At 45.1% G+C, this 16196-nt stretch overlaps 2 protein-coding genes across 5 annotated transcripts; both read right to left on the bottom strand.

Annotated features, from left to right (window-relative positions):
• Window positions 1-1234: 1234 nt before the first annotated feature.
• Window positions 1235-4860, bottom strand: rhogd (ras homolog gene family, member Gd). 3 transcript variants are annotated; one of them, XM_031858101.1, is made up of 2 exons: window positions 4792-4860; window positions 1235-4169 (listed from the first exon to the last, which is right to left on the bottom strand). In XM_031858101.1, exon 2 carries the CDS (start codon window positions 4138-4140, stop codon window positions 3565-3567), a length of 576 nt encoding a protein of 191 aa, XP_031713961.1. In that variant the 5' UTR covers window positions 4141-4169; window positions 4792-4860; the 3' UTR covers window positions 1235-3564. The 3 variants fall into 3 exon arrangements, with proteins under 3 accessions (XP_031713961.1, XP_031713962.1, XP_031713963.1); XM_031858102.1 differs by lacking the exon at window positions 4792-4860 and adding an exon at window positions 4523-4775; XM_031858103.1 differs by lacking the exon at window positions 4792-4860 and adding an exon at window positions 4311-4490.
• A 1712-nt stretch (window positions 4861-6572) lies between these two features.
• Window positions 6573-15916, bottom strand: fhdc2 (FH2 domain containing 2). 2 transcript variants are annotated; one of them, XM_031857605.1, is made up of 12 exons: window positions 15731-15916; window positions 14034-14635; window positions 13866-13927; window positions 12084-12186; window positions 11733-11818; window positions 11386-11486; window positions 10982-11052; window positions 10655-10762; window positions 10230-10300; window positions 9658-9775; window positions 9415-9579; window positions 6573-9321 (listed from the first exon to the last, which is right to left on the bottom strand). In XM_031857605.1, the coding sequence occupies exons 2-12, from the start codon at window positions 14514-14516 to the stop codon at window positions 7372-7374; spliced, it is 3318 nt and encodes a 1105-aa protein (XP_031713465.1). In that variant the 5' UTR covers window positions 14517-14635; window positions 15731-15916; the 3' UTR covers window positions 6573-7371. The 2 variants fall into 2 exon arrangements, with proteins under 2 accessions (XP_031713465.1, XP_031713466.1); XM_031857606.1 differs by lacking the exon at window positions 15731-15916 and having other exon boundaries at window positions 14034-15284.
• Between the last annotated feature and the right edge of the window lie 280 nt (window positions 15917-16196).

Genomic DNA, 16196 nt, shown 5'->3' on the forward strand with positions numbered 1-16196 from the left:
GTTTGCTGCGTAATGTCTTTTTGCTGAGAGTATCCAGAACTAAATGTATATTCTTATGTACTTTGTCATGTACCGGTCATTTAAGTCTGTATTATAATTATGTAAGATAATCACACCACATAGATGGTAATGGTCATTTCTCTCTGAAAAGGGGGGTCGATGTCTGGGCTTCGCCCTCAACGGTCTCGATCATGATCCACCTAACTGTGAATAAGGTTTGGGCTAATGGTCTTGTTGCTATGACAACAGTTTTGAAGAACTGGAAAAGCCAGGCTTGTGCCAAATTATCAACAATGAAGTCAAGCTCACTACAAATATCCATGTAGACAGAATGAGTCTCAGGTCTCATTTAACCAGTGCAGACAAAAAGGAAAGCAGGAAGCTCAGAACACACAACACCACACACCTTTAAAAATGGATGACCTCAACCGGCCTGAGGCGCAGTAATCCGCATTAGTTAAGCACTTTGCAGACAGCAACAGTAGCTCATCCTCTCTCATCTTATTTAACCACCACACTACTCAGTTGTGCCTCCTTGTATCATTTCATACTTGGCAGAGTTCACTGAAACAATATATCAAGGCGGTTAAAAACATTTACGGGCTGCAAATATACACTCAGCGTTGACTTGGTTGTAAAACATTTAGACAAATCGCAAAATAAACGGGCTCTAAGTGTTGCTGCAGTGATTTTGTAATGAGCCTTTGGTGGAGTTCAACACATCTGTCATTTGTCACAGCCACCACCCATAAAGGTCAAGGGAATCTTTCAGAATAAGCAGCACGCTGGGTTCTTAAGCTCCTGCGACTGATTGGACTTGTGGGTGTCGCAAGTTGAATGATGGCCCTGAAAACCTGGATGGGTATAGACCATTAACTCCAAACGTATGGAAAAGAAAGAAAGAAAGAAAAAAACAAACTGTCTTTCAAAAATGGCACTCGTTCTGGATAATATGGAGCTGTGTCCATCTAGTGTTCGGACACGGTAATTGATAAGACACAGACGGGAGAGGAAATGAACTAAGTTACAATCAGGTTACAATATGTACGCTAGAGGAACGTAGTGTGGTTTGAACTGAGAAACGTGTGGCTCAGTTCTCAACATGAATGTTTTCTTCCATTGTTATCGTACAGCTGTGCAGTAATGTGCTGATTATGCGTATTACTAGAGCTCTTTTGTCAAGTCACAAAACAGCAAGGAAACAAAACTATTAACATATTTAAAAACAACAGTGTCCGGTTTAAACCATCATTTTATTTGGCATAATTTAAAATCATCTCACTGTTAGTTCATTTATACAAATATGCTTTTGTTATATATAAAACAATTACAAACAGATTTCTACAAATCAAGTTCCCAGTGTAAAAGCGTAGTACCACGCACACGGCAGCATACAGCTCCAGGACACAGACAGAGAGCCCACAGGTGTATGTTCCACTTCAACAGCACTTTCTGAGTGAAATCAGGACATGAAAAAACAAAACAAGCTCACCAGTTGACAGTTTGACATATTGTGCACTTACATTCAACCCTCCACACACACACACACTCTCTCTCTCTCTCACCGATCTGGGACATTTTCACACATCCTTTGGCAGATCTTAAATCACGTCACTGTTGTTCCACAGAATCTCCCGCTCGTGCTGCGCTTCGGTTATGCTCGACTTTACACGGGCCACAATCTATGTTGACTTATAAAAAAAAAAGTAGTAAAAAGGGGATGCTGGTATTACTGGCAGCTGAAAGCACAAATGAGCAACCAGTCATTACTAAAAAAATATTTTATAAAATGTATAAAAATCTTCAGATGTGATAAGGCACGTTCCACCAACGCAGCTCTTGCTAACCATATGTGCAAGTTGCGCTGGTGCCTTGCCTTCACTGCACCATTGCAATGCAGGGATGTAAACCACAATCTGTGAAGAGCTGCGGGCCACGAGCGCTGCGATTCATGTGCTCGGTTGTGTCAGTTTAACACCTGTGTCTTACAAAAGGGTGAGAGAGTGTGTTTACTGGCAGAAAGTAGGGCGGAGAGCTTCAGAAAAAAAATAACGACAGAAACGAAAGCCAGAAATGGTTGGACCTGGAATTGAATGTCTCGTGGCACCTTCATCACTATGAGAACTTTTGGGTTGAACAAAAGAACACTGCTATGGTATTTGGTTTGGATAAGGCACCTGACCAAATGAAGGGCTCCTTGTATATAGTAGATAACCTGCTAGTACAAGATGAAATGATTTAATGCCAGTTAGAACATATTCTGCTGTTATATGCTATACTGAATCAATTAGGCAGTGGTCATAGTCTGTTGAACTTAAATGTAAGGTAATGATGTAAATGACAAGGGGAGCATTATGGAGTTCTGGTTTATCAAATATGAGTATTATCTATTACACACAAACATCTTACTGATCAAATAAACATAAGCTATTACAAAAAATATATTCAACTTTGGCCATAACCACACTCGTAGGTTAAAAACATTTGAGGAAAAAAAAAAAAAAAAAAAATCATTTACAGAGTAAATTCAACATAATTAGACAACATAGTCTTTTCGACCCCACCCTGTCAAAGAGACATTCTTAGGCATGTTTTAATGGCACTCGGTGTGAGCCTCAAGAGTTAAGACGTAGCCAGAGGAGAGCTGTGCTACAACCTGACTTCCTGATATGCCAGCTTGAGAAATCCTGTACCAGTGTGGGTTAATTTGGCAGAGGCCTTATGACACCTGCTCCTCTATTACTGAAGAGGGCAAACGGCCAGCTGCTTTCAATGGGTCCCGCTTATCTTCAAAGGCCTACTGGCTCCTCCATGCGTGGCAGTGAGAGAGAGAGCAGTGCAAGAGCCTGGAAGGGCAGCCTGCCAGACAGCTCCAACATGCCAGACTGAGCACAAGGGGAACTGCAGCTCGAGAGTTTAACCTCTAATCTGTGCATATTGGTTAAGGGGTACTGGCATTTGTCTGAGAGTCACCACATCATGTCTGGATTCAAGCTGCTTGAAATTAAAAACTTGGTCACCCTCTACTTGGCCGTTTATTACATCTAGATAGGCAAGTCAAAGCATTTTGATGGCGACGTTGCTTGATACTTATGAGATGCAGCCTAGGTGAGAGTATGAGGTAGTCATTATTTCTCCACCTTAACAAAAGGCAGATCTCTTCTCTCCAGTCAGTCAGGGTAGCTTGATAGGTTGGTTCCGATGTTGTTATGGCTTGTGACAACCACGATCAGCATTTATAAGGCAAAGCAGAGAAGCTATAAATCTAGAACAGATGTAAAATTGGAGAAAAGTGTAAATATCAAAAGTTAAAATGTAAGAAAAATAGAAGGAGATCCGGTCTATTGCCCCCATTTTGGCATAGTCACTTTGGTGGTGATGGCAACGGAGTGAAATCCTCCAGGAGATGAATCAGGAAGAGAGGAGTAACAGAGGAGCTGAAATCAAAGTCTCAACTGCTGGAGGTGGTATTGGAGGCAGCCAGATGACGACGTTCATTCCTCAGCCTTTGCATCTGTGGATCTCCTTCATCCCTCTCCACAGTCCAAATCGGGGAACCGTTTATTACAACAGCACGCACTTCTTGGGGTTCTTTTTCGTGACTGGATACAACACTGCCCTCACAGCTTCGGCAAAGACCTCCCTGACGCCATCCTGCAGCAGAGCAGAACACTCCATGTATTTGACAGCCCCGATCTGCTTGGCCAGGGCGTTTCCCTGCTGCTGGGTGGTAGGAGCCAGGCTCTGCTCCTTCAGCTTCTTCACTGTTTCTGCATCGCCCCTCAGGTCCCTCTTGGTGCCTACCAGCAGGATGGGCACGTTGGGGCAGTGGTGAGACACCTCAGGGTGCCACTTGTGCCTGACATTAGCATGGGAGGAGGGGCTGCCGATGGAAAAGCAGATGATGAAAACGTTGGTCTGAGGATAGGAGAGCGTGCGCAGGCGGTCATACTCCTCTTGGCCTGCTGTGTCCCACAAATTGAGGCTGACAGTGCGGCCGTCCACGCTCATCTGAGCACTGTAGTTGTCAAACACTGTGGGAATGTACTCTTCGGGGAAGGCATTGGTGGTATATGAGATGAGTAGGCAGGTTTTACCGACTGCCCCGTCACCCACCACCACACACTTTATGGTCTGCATCCTGCCTACGACCACTGGGGCTGCAGCACCTGACAACAAGAAGAAGGCACCTGGGTAACTTATATTATTCATGCACCGAGATGCTTAGTTACATTCATCAGCACCACTGATAAGCAGGATAAATATTAATCTTCGCACAACAAATGCTAAAATTGCCGCCATTAACTTACGAAAGCTGTTTTTTCACAGTATTGCAACTTTTCACCCAATTAGCAGACGAGCTAATCAGCGCCAAAGTTAGCTTGTCGACGTAATTAACGTTACATTTGTAAGCTACAATCCCAGCCGTCCACAAATAAACATCGTCTAGAAAGTGTACAGAGTTAACTATAGTCCTTGAACCAAAAACAACTAGTGAATCAGAAGTGAGACACTTGTTTACCAGCGTTTGTTATTTCGCACGGTTCACTTATGATACTAGGCGTTCCCCCCGGTGGCTAGCATCAAGCTAAGGAACTAGCGCATTCAGTGGCTAACAAGCTAGCTAGTTAGCAAACAAGTTGAAAGTTTATTTGAAAGCCACTTCTCATAAAGGTCTGGTCCCAAAAACATACCACAAGTAACTCTAAAAATTACATTATGTTCCAATACAAATGTTAGAAGTAGTTACTTGCAGTAACGGAGACATTTGAAGGATTTTTTTTGACTTACCGCCACTTGGCTTTCGATCTCTTTTTGCCTGGTATAGTCAATCACAGCCGCATCCGGGGAGATGTCCATTACGTAAAAATCACCGTACGGAAACAATGCAAACTGGTAGTTGTAGTTTTATTTTGTGATCGTTGTTTCCGTCACACTCCATGGACGCTGGATGGCGATGTTAAGCTGCTCTGTTTTCCTGGGATTTGTCTAACTTCTATGTGACCTGGGTTGACAACAGTCTGTGCAGAACCCAGGACCAGCACGAAAAAAGTCAAAGTTTAATATAATATTTATATTTGGCAGTAACTGCAAGTGTGGTGACATAATGTCAGGATAACAGAACAGGTTTTGTCCTTTCTGGTAGCTTAAATAGTGGCTTTGAGTATTTAAGTATTGAGAATATTGTAAAAATGTTTGTGCAGAATAGACTCTTTGAAGGAGTTATATTTAGGTTTACTGATGTATTAAATTTGTAAACTGCATATTAATTCTGATTGAAGTGAAGCTCATATTAATGACTTTATATACTGTTGAGTAGCACTAACAATGCTTATAAATCTGCAAACAGCTATCAAATAAATGAGGTATAAAGTACAGTATGTGATACTGAAATTAATACTACGGTATAAGAGTAGCAGGATATGGAGGTACTTAACAAAAGTAGGCCTGTACCTCAAAACTGTAGTTAAGTAGAGTACTTGGGTAAATGTACTTACTATGCACCACTGTCCCCAGTCACACACACACACACACACACACACACATACACACACATCTTTGCCTGTCTTCAAGGTCATAACTGACAGATTTATGAATGTAGTTTGGCTTGATATTTACAACTTCGTTTTCCATGAATGTGACCCCTTGACCACAATTATTAGGACTTTAAATACCTATATTACACCTTGCAAAAACCAAAGACAGTATAACATCTCTCAAAAGTGACAAAAAAAAGGAAAAGGACGTCCCAAAACCTTACTGCTTCTAAATTGTACCGGCCTGTTAACATTTCAAAAGGAGTGTAAATGCATGAAAATACTTTTTGCTCTGAGTTCACCCCTTCTCTTGAAATTGCCACATTCTCGCCCCTTAAATTTGTCACTGTGTGCATACATACCCCGCATTCAAAGGCCGTAAACAAATCCTGTCCCTTGGACCCCATCCTCTTTGGTGAGCACTGGTCTTAAAGCCCATATTACTTATTCACCTTCAGACAAGTTATTATTCTCACTAAGCCAGTGCTGTCAGATCAATGCGGGATACATGAAGGCAGCTAAAAGAGGGACCACTTTAGACTACTCTGTCCTGCACCCCTGGAGACCCGTTGATGATGTCACCTCTATACACTCGGGCAGGTTAAGAGGCCAACGCTGGCCGACAACCGGACACTCAAAAACACAAAGAGGAACCGGTTTATTGCCTTTCCCAAGAGGTTCTGGCGTCACTGCAGCTTATAAAGAGAGAATTCCCACTGGGACCCTACACCCACAGTCACCCTCCACCCCAACCCTTGCACCCCACCATTCTGCCAGGAGATTCCCCGGGACGTCTGTGACATTTCCATGACAACAGCCACTGACAGAGTTGGGGGTGATTGTGTCAAGAGATGCAGCAAGTGGGAGTTCAGAGACAAGAGGGAGAGAGAAAAGTGGGGGTGACAGGAAGACAGGACGGCAAGATGCAAGAGCAGAGCTTGAAAGTGAAAGCTCCTCACAGCAAGTGCTCGTCTGTATGCAGAGACTGAAGAATAGATGTGAATATATATCAAAAAACACACAGGTACCGTTGAATACCATCTTTATTCATCTTCTCTTTTTTGTTTTATAAATCCACATAATACAGTGAATAACAACCAATGCTATTCAATTAAGTTATAGAATCTTTTGATGCAAAATACAAATGACAGTAATCATCTCCTCGCAGTTTTTAAAGTGCATCAGAACAATGAGGCCTCTCACCAAGAGGATAATCAGGTCAATGTTGTACCGAGTTGATTGTTGAGTTCAGTTCGGACTGTACAGTAAGATCACTTAGCGGAGGGGTCACAGTATTCAAAACATTTGGACAAAACTAGTTTTTTCAAGAGATTGAAACAGTTTCCCAAATATAATAAAGACTACGCAAAGTAATGTCAGTTGGTTGCATTTTACTGACCGATTTGCGACTGTTTTACTGCTGTTCTATATACATATATACGTATATATATATACGTATATATATATATATATATATATATATATATATGAAGAGTTACTGTAAGATGGCTGGTCTTGTGGTGTCCTATTGCCTGCAAAGGACACAAATGTGTATAAAAAGGAGGTAGAATTTATTCTGCTATTGGGTGAATCACATGAGATAAATTGTCCCCGATGCTCCCAGTGCAGCTCCCTCTCACAAATGTAGAACATAAGCACTCAGAACTACATACAAATTTCATAAAAGTTGAGTTTTGACGACCGATATCTAATTAAGACCATAAATCTGACTGATGACTCACACTTTTCATGAATACCCACACTTTTTATATTAGACTATAATCCATGAAAGCGTGAAAAGTGTGAAAGGGCATTTACAAGCACTTATTCGTCATCACTTCCACAATGGCGAGGCTGCAGAAGCTCGCGGCATTTTGGGACCAGGTATCCGTGAAACTGTGGGGATTTTCGAGCTGGCAGGAGACGTGCTTGTGCTTGTTGTCTTGGCAGTTTTATTTCGGGCAGCAGAAATGACAGCCGTGCGTATGGTCTTGGCCGTGGCGGATGACGAGCTGTGGGCGGTTCGAGGCTGGTAGGGCGCCTGAGTCTCCGAGGTTGGGGCGACTCTTTTTGACACACGGAGAGGGGTTCCTCTGATGAAGGCTGGCTGGATGCTGCCTGAGACCTTCTCCAGTACGGATCTGTCTGAGGTCCTGCGGGTTACGGTGGGCTTCCCTGTGGTCTGTAACTCACCTATAGTCCTCTCCCGTGTGCTATTGCTGCGTTTCACATCTGTCTGAACCGCTGCAGGCCGTGTGATAGGCGACGAGCGCATGGATATGCTGCGAGGACTAGACAGCCGGCTGGGAGGGGATGGGTTAGCGGGGGTGGGGGCTTCATTTGAAGGCTCAGTTTTGGAGCGCACCCTGGGAATGCTTGTGCTATTGGAAGATCCTGCACGTGACACGAGTCCCCTTTTGGCCCCTATTCCACTACGCACGGGGATCTTCACGGTTCGAGCCTCCTCCTTTGATGTAGGAGACCCTGGAGTTGTCCCCGCTCGGAGGTCACCCTCCCTCTCTTTCCTCCACTTGGTGCAGAGGCTCGGTGCGGGTCGTGGGAGTGGGGATGTTGGGGGTGACAAGGCATCATAGGATCGGAGGCTTTTCACCAGAGTGTGGCACTCCAGTGTTTCGCCCACGCGGGAGAACGGCCTTGCCGTCTCCCTCTCGGGACATGGCAAGTCAGAGTACTCCTCTCGCTGTGATTGGCTGAACTCCGGTAGACTGGAGGGCATCCAGTTTTCCTCCACAGGTGTGGACGCCACCTCTGTGTTCGTGGGCTTTGCTATTCCTACATCAGGCAAAGGCATCACAGCACTTGCTGTTACGGTGGGCGTCTCTCTCGCCTGTGGTTGGGACTGGATCCTCTCTGGAGCATTTACACAAGATTGCGGTTCACTCTCAGATCTCTGGTACCCTAACGTCCCAGTCCTGGTGTCACTGTGAGGAAGTATTCCACTTGAATGAAGAGAGTGAGGCACAAACTCATTCACACGAGAGCTGTTAGATTTACTCTGAACTGGTCGAGTCTTGTCTGTACCTGGCAGGCCAAACCTCTGCCTGTGAGTGGGGGTCTGGTTTTTAACACAAAGGACGGGTTTATCGGTAGGTTTGGCAGCAGAGTTTTTACAAAATTCAGCGACAGTCGAAATCACGTGCTCATGTGGAATCTCAGCTTCTTTTTCAAGTCCTGTTGTCTTCGATTGGCCTTGCAGCACATAAGAAATGCTCTCAGGCCCGAGCTGCTTGACTGTGAAGTCACGTCTGTGCTGAAAGTGACCAAACATGGCGATGTGCGAGTCCTGAACTGCATCCATGCTCGTGTTCGTTGCTCGCCTGTGCTGAAACCTGCTCCCTTGACCCAGAACAGGTTCTTGGTCGATGGGGGAGCATGTGCCGTCAGTCTCTGGGGAGCTACAGAGCACAGCGGTGGTCTCGTGGTCGGAGGAGCTGTTGGAGTAATAACTGGTGGACGTGGGGCTGCTACCCAGCTCGGGGAAGCTCTTGAGCACGGATGAGTTGTGGGGGTGGGCGTCGTTGTGGACGAAATGGGAGTGTCTGCGGGACTCGGAGCTTCTCAGGCTACGTCGACTCCAAGTGCAGCTCAAGTTCTTCTCCAGCAGCTTCTCCAGCTCTCCTTGGTTCTCCTGACTCTGAGGCTCTCTTGCCAGGCTGAGAGTCACGTCCAGGCCCGTGCAAACAGCCAGGGAGCGACGCTTTTCCACCATCTCATGTTGACGCTCCAGACGTTTCTGCTCCTTCAGCTCCCGCTCCGCATTCTCCTGTAGAAAGGGGAAGGAAACAGTGCAGAGTTAAATCTATACTATTTTTGACAATATACAGGTTTTTATCAACAGATATTTGCTTAATCTAACCTGGACAGCTCTTTGGAAGCGGAGGCAAAACGAATGGAAGACCTTGCACGCCTCCTCTAGTTTGAAGGTGCTGTCATCTTCACAGAAGAATTCCACCAGAGCCTGACTCGACATCCTCATGCCCTCCACCTCATCCTCCGCCTCCTTCAGACGCTCCTCAGCCAACTGCACACAGTTTACACAGTCATCTTCGGAATTTAAGGCATTAGGCAACGTTTTTGATATACAGACTCGGTTTCATACCTCTAGGAAAAGTTTTGTGTGCTGCAGAATCTCTGCCTCAGTCTGGATGTTTGCTTTGAGGGCCACCACTCTGCTTTTTAACTTGGATAAGTCCTCCAGCACAGACTCCTCACTCAACCTGCAGAGTGAGAGAGGACATATAATACACAATTAGAACAAGGACTGTAGAGAAATAGCTCTGTGAGATGATAAATACATACAAATCATTCAAAGTGTGCAGGAAATCAGTACTTTAAAATGGACTCCATGCACCCAAAAACGAGATTGCAGTGGCATGCAGGAAATGCTTTCCTTTATAAAGTACAAAAATAAGAATGGTCATTCCTTAGCACCTTGAAGATAAACTCTCCTGCAGAGTTAAAATATTGGTTTGGAGTATCAATGTTGTCATGACCCACTTTCTCTCAGGCAGCTAGCTATTGCCAACAGCTGGGCTCCTTGTTCTAATAGATTTTCTGCAATAGATTTACGTTATGTTTGTTTTGTTGGGGTGTACTGATGTTATTAAGCAGGGCTTCGATATTCCCTCAGACACAGTTGCTGTAGGATCTGAATTTTGGGAAGAGACTGACCTGGAGGCGGAGCCAACATGGCCTATTTGGCTGGGAAATGACAGTAAACTCTGGTCCTTTTTCACCGCTTCCTGGGGAGACAAACACAAATGATTATCCAGCTATTGTTTCAAAAGAACTAGCCCTCATTTGTTATTGTTGACAAAATAATGTGCTTGGCGAAGCAGGCTTGACAGGCCGCTGTTCTGAAAAACAATTGTGTCTTGCAAAAACGGTGCAATAATGAAATTCCCCCAAATGTTTTCAACCAGACATATTGACACCTTTTTACTGTAAAGGTGCAGCTTTTCACAAATACATTTACACACAATGTACATCCTCTTCATGAGGAATAGTGTTCAAATTTGATAAAAAAAGAGGCAGTTGGCACATAAATAGTTGTTTTCCATTAGCTCTCTGATTGGATACTACATGTTGTTCTTTACCATTGCAACAAAATGCAGTAGATTCATCCCCGGCTTGTTGGCTTTGGTGTCAGCCAGTTTCAGCAGCGATGAAATTCGGAAACCAGCAGCGTTCCCCGCATATCCTCCCTAAGAGGCCAAATACAAGGTCAGAATAACACACACATACACACACATACACAACATGGGACAACTTTAAACAAACAATGATACAAAACCCAGGTGCACAGTCAGAGTGACGCCCCTGAACACATACCCAGACCCAGACCTGCATTGTACACAGACAAAAAAAGGACTGATTCCGCTTTGTTGGGTTTAAGAAAAGAAAAACAATGAAGAAGCGCTCACAGCGTTCATGTAGTTCCCTGCTTTCAGGACCAAACGAAGGATGGAGTGTAATTCAGGACAGCTCAGCAGTTCTAGGAGAGAAGACAGAGATATTGTGCCTCAAGGTTGAGGCATAATGAGGATGAACGTGCATGCAGCTGGCACCAAGGCCTTAAGATGAGTCAGCAACTTTGTTTTGAAGAAACTGACACTAAAGCTGACTGGTGAATTAAACTTTTAGACCAAACAATATATAACTGATCGCAGGTTTCTCCTTAATCCGTATGAAACTATTCTGAATGCTAATCGCATTTGTATTCCGGGTACAAACTTTACCACTCTAGACTAATTCTGAATAGGACCATATAAGAGGGACCTAGGTCTTTATAGTGGTGGTGTACACAACTCCCTGCTGTTAACTTTACCTCTGGCCGCCTCCCTCAGACATCTGGCTGCCACACACAGAGAGGTCACAGCTGGGTCAAACTCTTGTTGCAGGATCATGGCATCCAGACGAAGCCGAAAACTAATGGAGGAGGAAAGAGGGGGACGGATGGATAGATGGACGGATGAATGGACAGGGGAGAGTGACGATGGCGACAAAGCGATCAATCATCAGTTAAACAAGCACACGTCACCACAAAGTAAAGCATGTGAGCAGGACTAGTGTCACATAAATAAAACGAATGCTTAATGCTAGAAAAAAAAAAAATGTTGGAGAGTACTGGGGCTATTTCTGGTCACTTTATCCAATCTAGGACTAAGGGTGTACCTGGGGACTTCCACCAACAGCAGTAGGAAAAGATCAGGCTCTCCAAGCCAACTCCGCTCCCCACTGAACCTCCTCAGGCGGGACTCCTGAGAGAGAACAGATGCTAAGTCAAAACGAAAAAAAAGCAGCTTAAATTGTAAAAATAGAAAAAGAAAAAACATGCCAATAACAGTCAATTCCAATATCTTTCAGCGTGATCCTTCTCCGGAAACAGGCCACATCATACGACATGGTGTAATGGCAAACTTTTGATCATCTAACCAGAGCCAGATGACGAGTAAGAGAAGTGGAGGGGAAGGGAAAGGGGGTTGTCACTGTTGTATTTGTATGCAAAAACAAAAGGCACTTTACCTCCTCATTGTCAGGCAGCAGTCTGCAGAGCTCTGAGAGCTTCTCTGCTCCGTAACGGTCCCCAGCACCGTGCCTGATATCCTCAACTATCTCCTTAGCAGGCCTGCGGAAAAATGATAACAGACATGTTTTTGGTATGACGTCATTGTTAACGTGCGATGGGGATTTCAGCCCACGACACCCCTCAAGAAAACCCATATTATGAGCAGTACCGGCTCTTTGTCTCGCCTTGATCGCACGGTGTTCAGGCTTATCCCATTCTTATCAGTCAAAGATTGTTGGGGAGTGAGGCTTGGTAGACGCCACACTGGCGCCACAAGGTGGCATATCCATCCAGTGGGCAAATAAAAGGCAGACATGCCGCGAAAGCGTCTGAGAGGCCTTGGGATGTCAAGGTGAAAGAGCAGAAACATAACTGACTGTTTGACCTCTGACTTACTTCCTCTGAGTGACACATCTGTCCAGCAGTTTTCCATTATCCTCTCCCCTCCCCCCTCATCACACATGCTCATACTCCATTACACTACTGTGTGTGAGGCTTAATCTCCTCATTCATAGCTCAACATTCACATCCATATTCATCCAATCCTTTGACAACAGCACTTCTATCTAGATGTCCTGATAGCTCTACCTATCTAGAGAGATCCAGATAAATTATTCTCATAAGAACTCTCTTTCAAAACTGGAGCGTGGTTTGACACTCTTATTGTGTGTTGTTATCTGTCCCAACTAGTTTTCTGCTGAAAACAAAATGCGTCAGGAAATAGCCTACAAACTGAACTAGTAAGTGACGACTACAATACAAAACCATATTTTGTTTGAACTACACCCACAATTCAGCAGCAGCTCTGTCTGTGTTTATAACAGCAGGCAAATAAGCGCTCAACAAGACAAACGTTTGTGTGCACAAGACGCTCTTTTCACATAATGGCTTTCCCTACAAGTCTTGACAAATCTAGGCAAAAAAAAAAAAGAAACGCTCTTCCGTTAAGTCTCTGTGAACATTTCATGCACACATGACAATATAGCCACTCAGCACTTATTTTCCATCTCTTTGTATCATTCTTGCAACCTGCAGTTTTCAGACATTGAACTACATGTAAGTGTAAAACAGCCCTATTCTTGCCAAGAGGAGAAGCTTTGTTTGAGGCAGGCCGGCGTGCTAAACAGGTGTTAGGGGATGGGTGGATATTACAAGCCACCTGGGGTCTCTTTCTGTAGAGGGTTGCCTTAACATAAGACACTCTTTAAGGGCATCAGCAGGTGTCAACTGTGACTCCTCGGGCTATACTCGGCTACTTACCCCCCACCCTCCTACAAGTCCCCCAGTCCTGCTGCTCAGCGTGCACCCTCCCCTCCACCTGTCCCCCTGCAATATACTTGTGTCCCCTCTCCGACACCAGACATCCTCTCTCCTGATGAGACCTCACACTTCTGACACCACACACTAAAATCTTTGATTTATGGCCACACACTCTCGTTCAACTCAAGTGACGTACTGTTCCTCAGGGCACAGTTGTACACACTTCTGTTTCCTCCTCTTTCATTTTGACTGACGGTGAATAAGGATGCACCGATTTGACCTTTTCAGTCCCGATGACGACACCAATACCATGTGGGCATATGGGCTTTTAAATGAAAAGTTGAGAAAAAAATGTCCATAACAGTTTCTCAAAGCCTGAATGCCTCAAATGTTTTTCATTTGTACGACTAACGGCCCAAACCCAAAGATATTCAATTTACGATGATACAAAACAGATGAAAAACAGCACTGAAGCTTACATCTTAAACTGACGTAGAAATATTCCAATGTTCATACTGCGTTTGGAGTCCAACAGGGAAATCTGTAAAAAAAAGGCAAAGGGCACAATTAAGGGGAGGAAAAGTGCAAGAAATCTCCCTGTCTTTATAAAGAGCTGAAAAATATCACTGCCACCCTAATGATCTGACCTCTTCCGAGCTGTCCTGAGGGGATCTGCAGCGCAGCAGAGAAGACCGGCGTCTCAGGGTGCTGGTTCTGTCCCGAGGCTTACTGTCCTTCTGACCAAACAGCTCATCCAGAGAATGGAGGTCTATGGGGAACTCGTCCTCGCCCGGAGCCGCCCCGTTCCACACACTCTTCCTCCCCTCCACCTTCTCTTTGGGGATGCGCTCCCAGTTCAGCTTCCTCAGCCGGCTCCGACGGGAACTGTCGGCCCGGCTGAAAGGCGAGGAAGACCCAGGAGGTGGTGGTGGCGGCGGAGGGGGTGGAGGTGGAGGAGGGGGAGGCGGAGGTGGTGGAGGTGTTTGGGGAGGCGGTGGAGGGGCGACCAGCAGCGGACGCGACTCCATGGCTGTCACTCCCACAGTGTCAGGGGCAACGGTGGGGAGGGCAGGCTGTGTTCCATGAAAGGCACGAGATTCCTTGATGGCCACCGTCAGGTTGATGAGCATAGAGGCTGTATGGGTTTAACAGGGAGGGGGGATGGCGGGTGAGCTGTCTCTGCTCAGTCGGTCAGTGACGTCTTATTCCGGTTTTCCAGTGAGTTTAAAGGCCCATCAATAGTGGCAGCCTAGGAGACAGGACAACAATACATCTTATCTCAGGCAGTATTGAACACAGAGAGACACGGGAAATCCGTGTCATCCCAGAGTCATGTATCAGCAAGACGGCTGATGACCTCACCTGAGCTCGTCTGACACCTGGCCTCACTTTTCCTTTCATTATCATGACTCCAGTGCATTAACTGGCCCAACAAGTGATTGGAGCTAAAAACGTAACCCCTGGCTCAACCTTCGGATGAAGTACAAGGTGTTTTGGGGAAAGTACGAGCTGAGCTAGAATGAGCTCTCCCCCCTCTGTCGGCTGTTTGAACTTCATGTCCCATCCTGTTCAGCTTCACCTCACTGCATGCGCACACACACTTCTCCCTTCTAATTAAAATACATGGACCTTGACACCACAGGCAAGGTAAGATGCGCAGTTAACCACAAAGATGAGAAATGTCTGCAACTTCCGAACCGTGACTTTTCCTTGTTATGGGAGGTGAACATCTGAAAGCTGGTTTGCACACACTCAGTTTTAAACAGGATTAGTGATGCAATTAGTGTGACTCAGAGGTTTCAGGTGTCTGGTTCAAGGAAAAGTCTTTAATCACGACATGGATTAGTATTTGGCCAAAAACACAGCTCGTCCTGTCTCGCGCTCGTAGCATGAATCAGAACTTATGGGAAGCTTTTCGGGGATGCGCGTGATTGCCGTGCTGTTCTGCCGAGCGCCGCACGAGCGCGCTGCTAAAACCGCCGCTGGTGATGTCACCCCGCATCTTTTAATGAGATCTGTATCTTGACAAGCGAAACTTTTTTTTTTTGATAAATCATGTTGCCCAAGAGTTCATAGGAACTATAAAAAGTAGCGGGGAAAGTGACTTATCAATTAAATAAAAACTGCAGAGTGATAACTTTTAATTGAAGCATCTTCACGGCTTTTTCTTTTTTTTACAATAACATTTTGTTGAGCTTACAACACCGGTTCTCATAACCCGGTAATTTATCCCAGTACATTTTAAGTGTAGCCTTACATTAAAAGTTAATGCCGCAATTAAAGTTTGACATACCATTGTTCAAGTAATTCTGTCAGGATAACCCAGTCAAGTTATTTCACTTACCTGCCGTTACGGCTAAAGTTACTCTTCATGAAGGTAATCCCAAAAACACCAACAAGAGCTCGCGACTTAATTGTATGGAAGACGCATTTACGCTTCAATGCCAGCTTTTTGTTTCCTGTATCCCCTTTATCTCAGTGACCTGTGCCGCTCCACTCGCTGCAGTCCCCTTGTCTTTCTCAACTTGCAGGGAAACTTCCACACAGTCCACTGGGAACGCGCAGACGCGCGCACCCGCTCCGCATATGCCTCATTGTATCCTCCCAGTTTTTCCATGGGCGGATTTAGGGGTTTTCAGGTGGGAGTACTCGCTCTTAACTTCCTTTGCTCCACTTTTAGACTTTGAAGATGTTGTGATGGGACTGAATGTCTGGTATGTTTGCAATGTTGAAACATACTAAGTCCCTCAACACAATCAATAAACCTAAAATTGTAATTCCTGTTTTTCTTTCATCTTTTAGAGGAATTG

This window comes from Anarrhichthys ocellatus, unplaced genomic scaffold (genome assembly GCF_004355925.1).
Source record: "Anarrhichthys ocellatus isolate YVR2014 unplaced genomic scaffold, GSC_Weel_1.0 scaffold19, whole genome shotgun sequence".
NCBI classification, from domain to species: Eukaryota; Metazoa; Chordata; class Actinopteri; order Perciformes; family Anarhichadidae; genus Anarrhichthys; species Anarrhichthys ocellatus.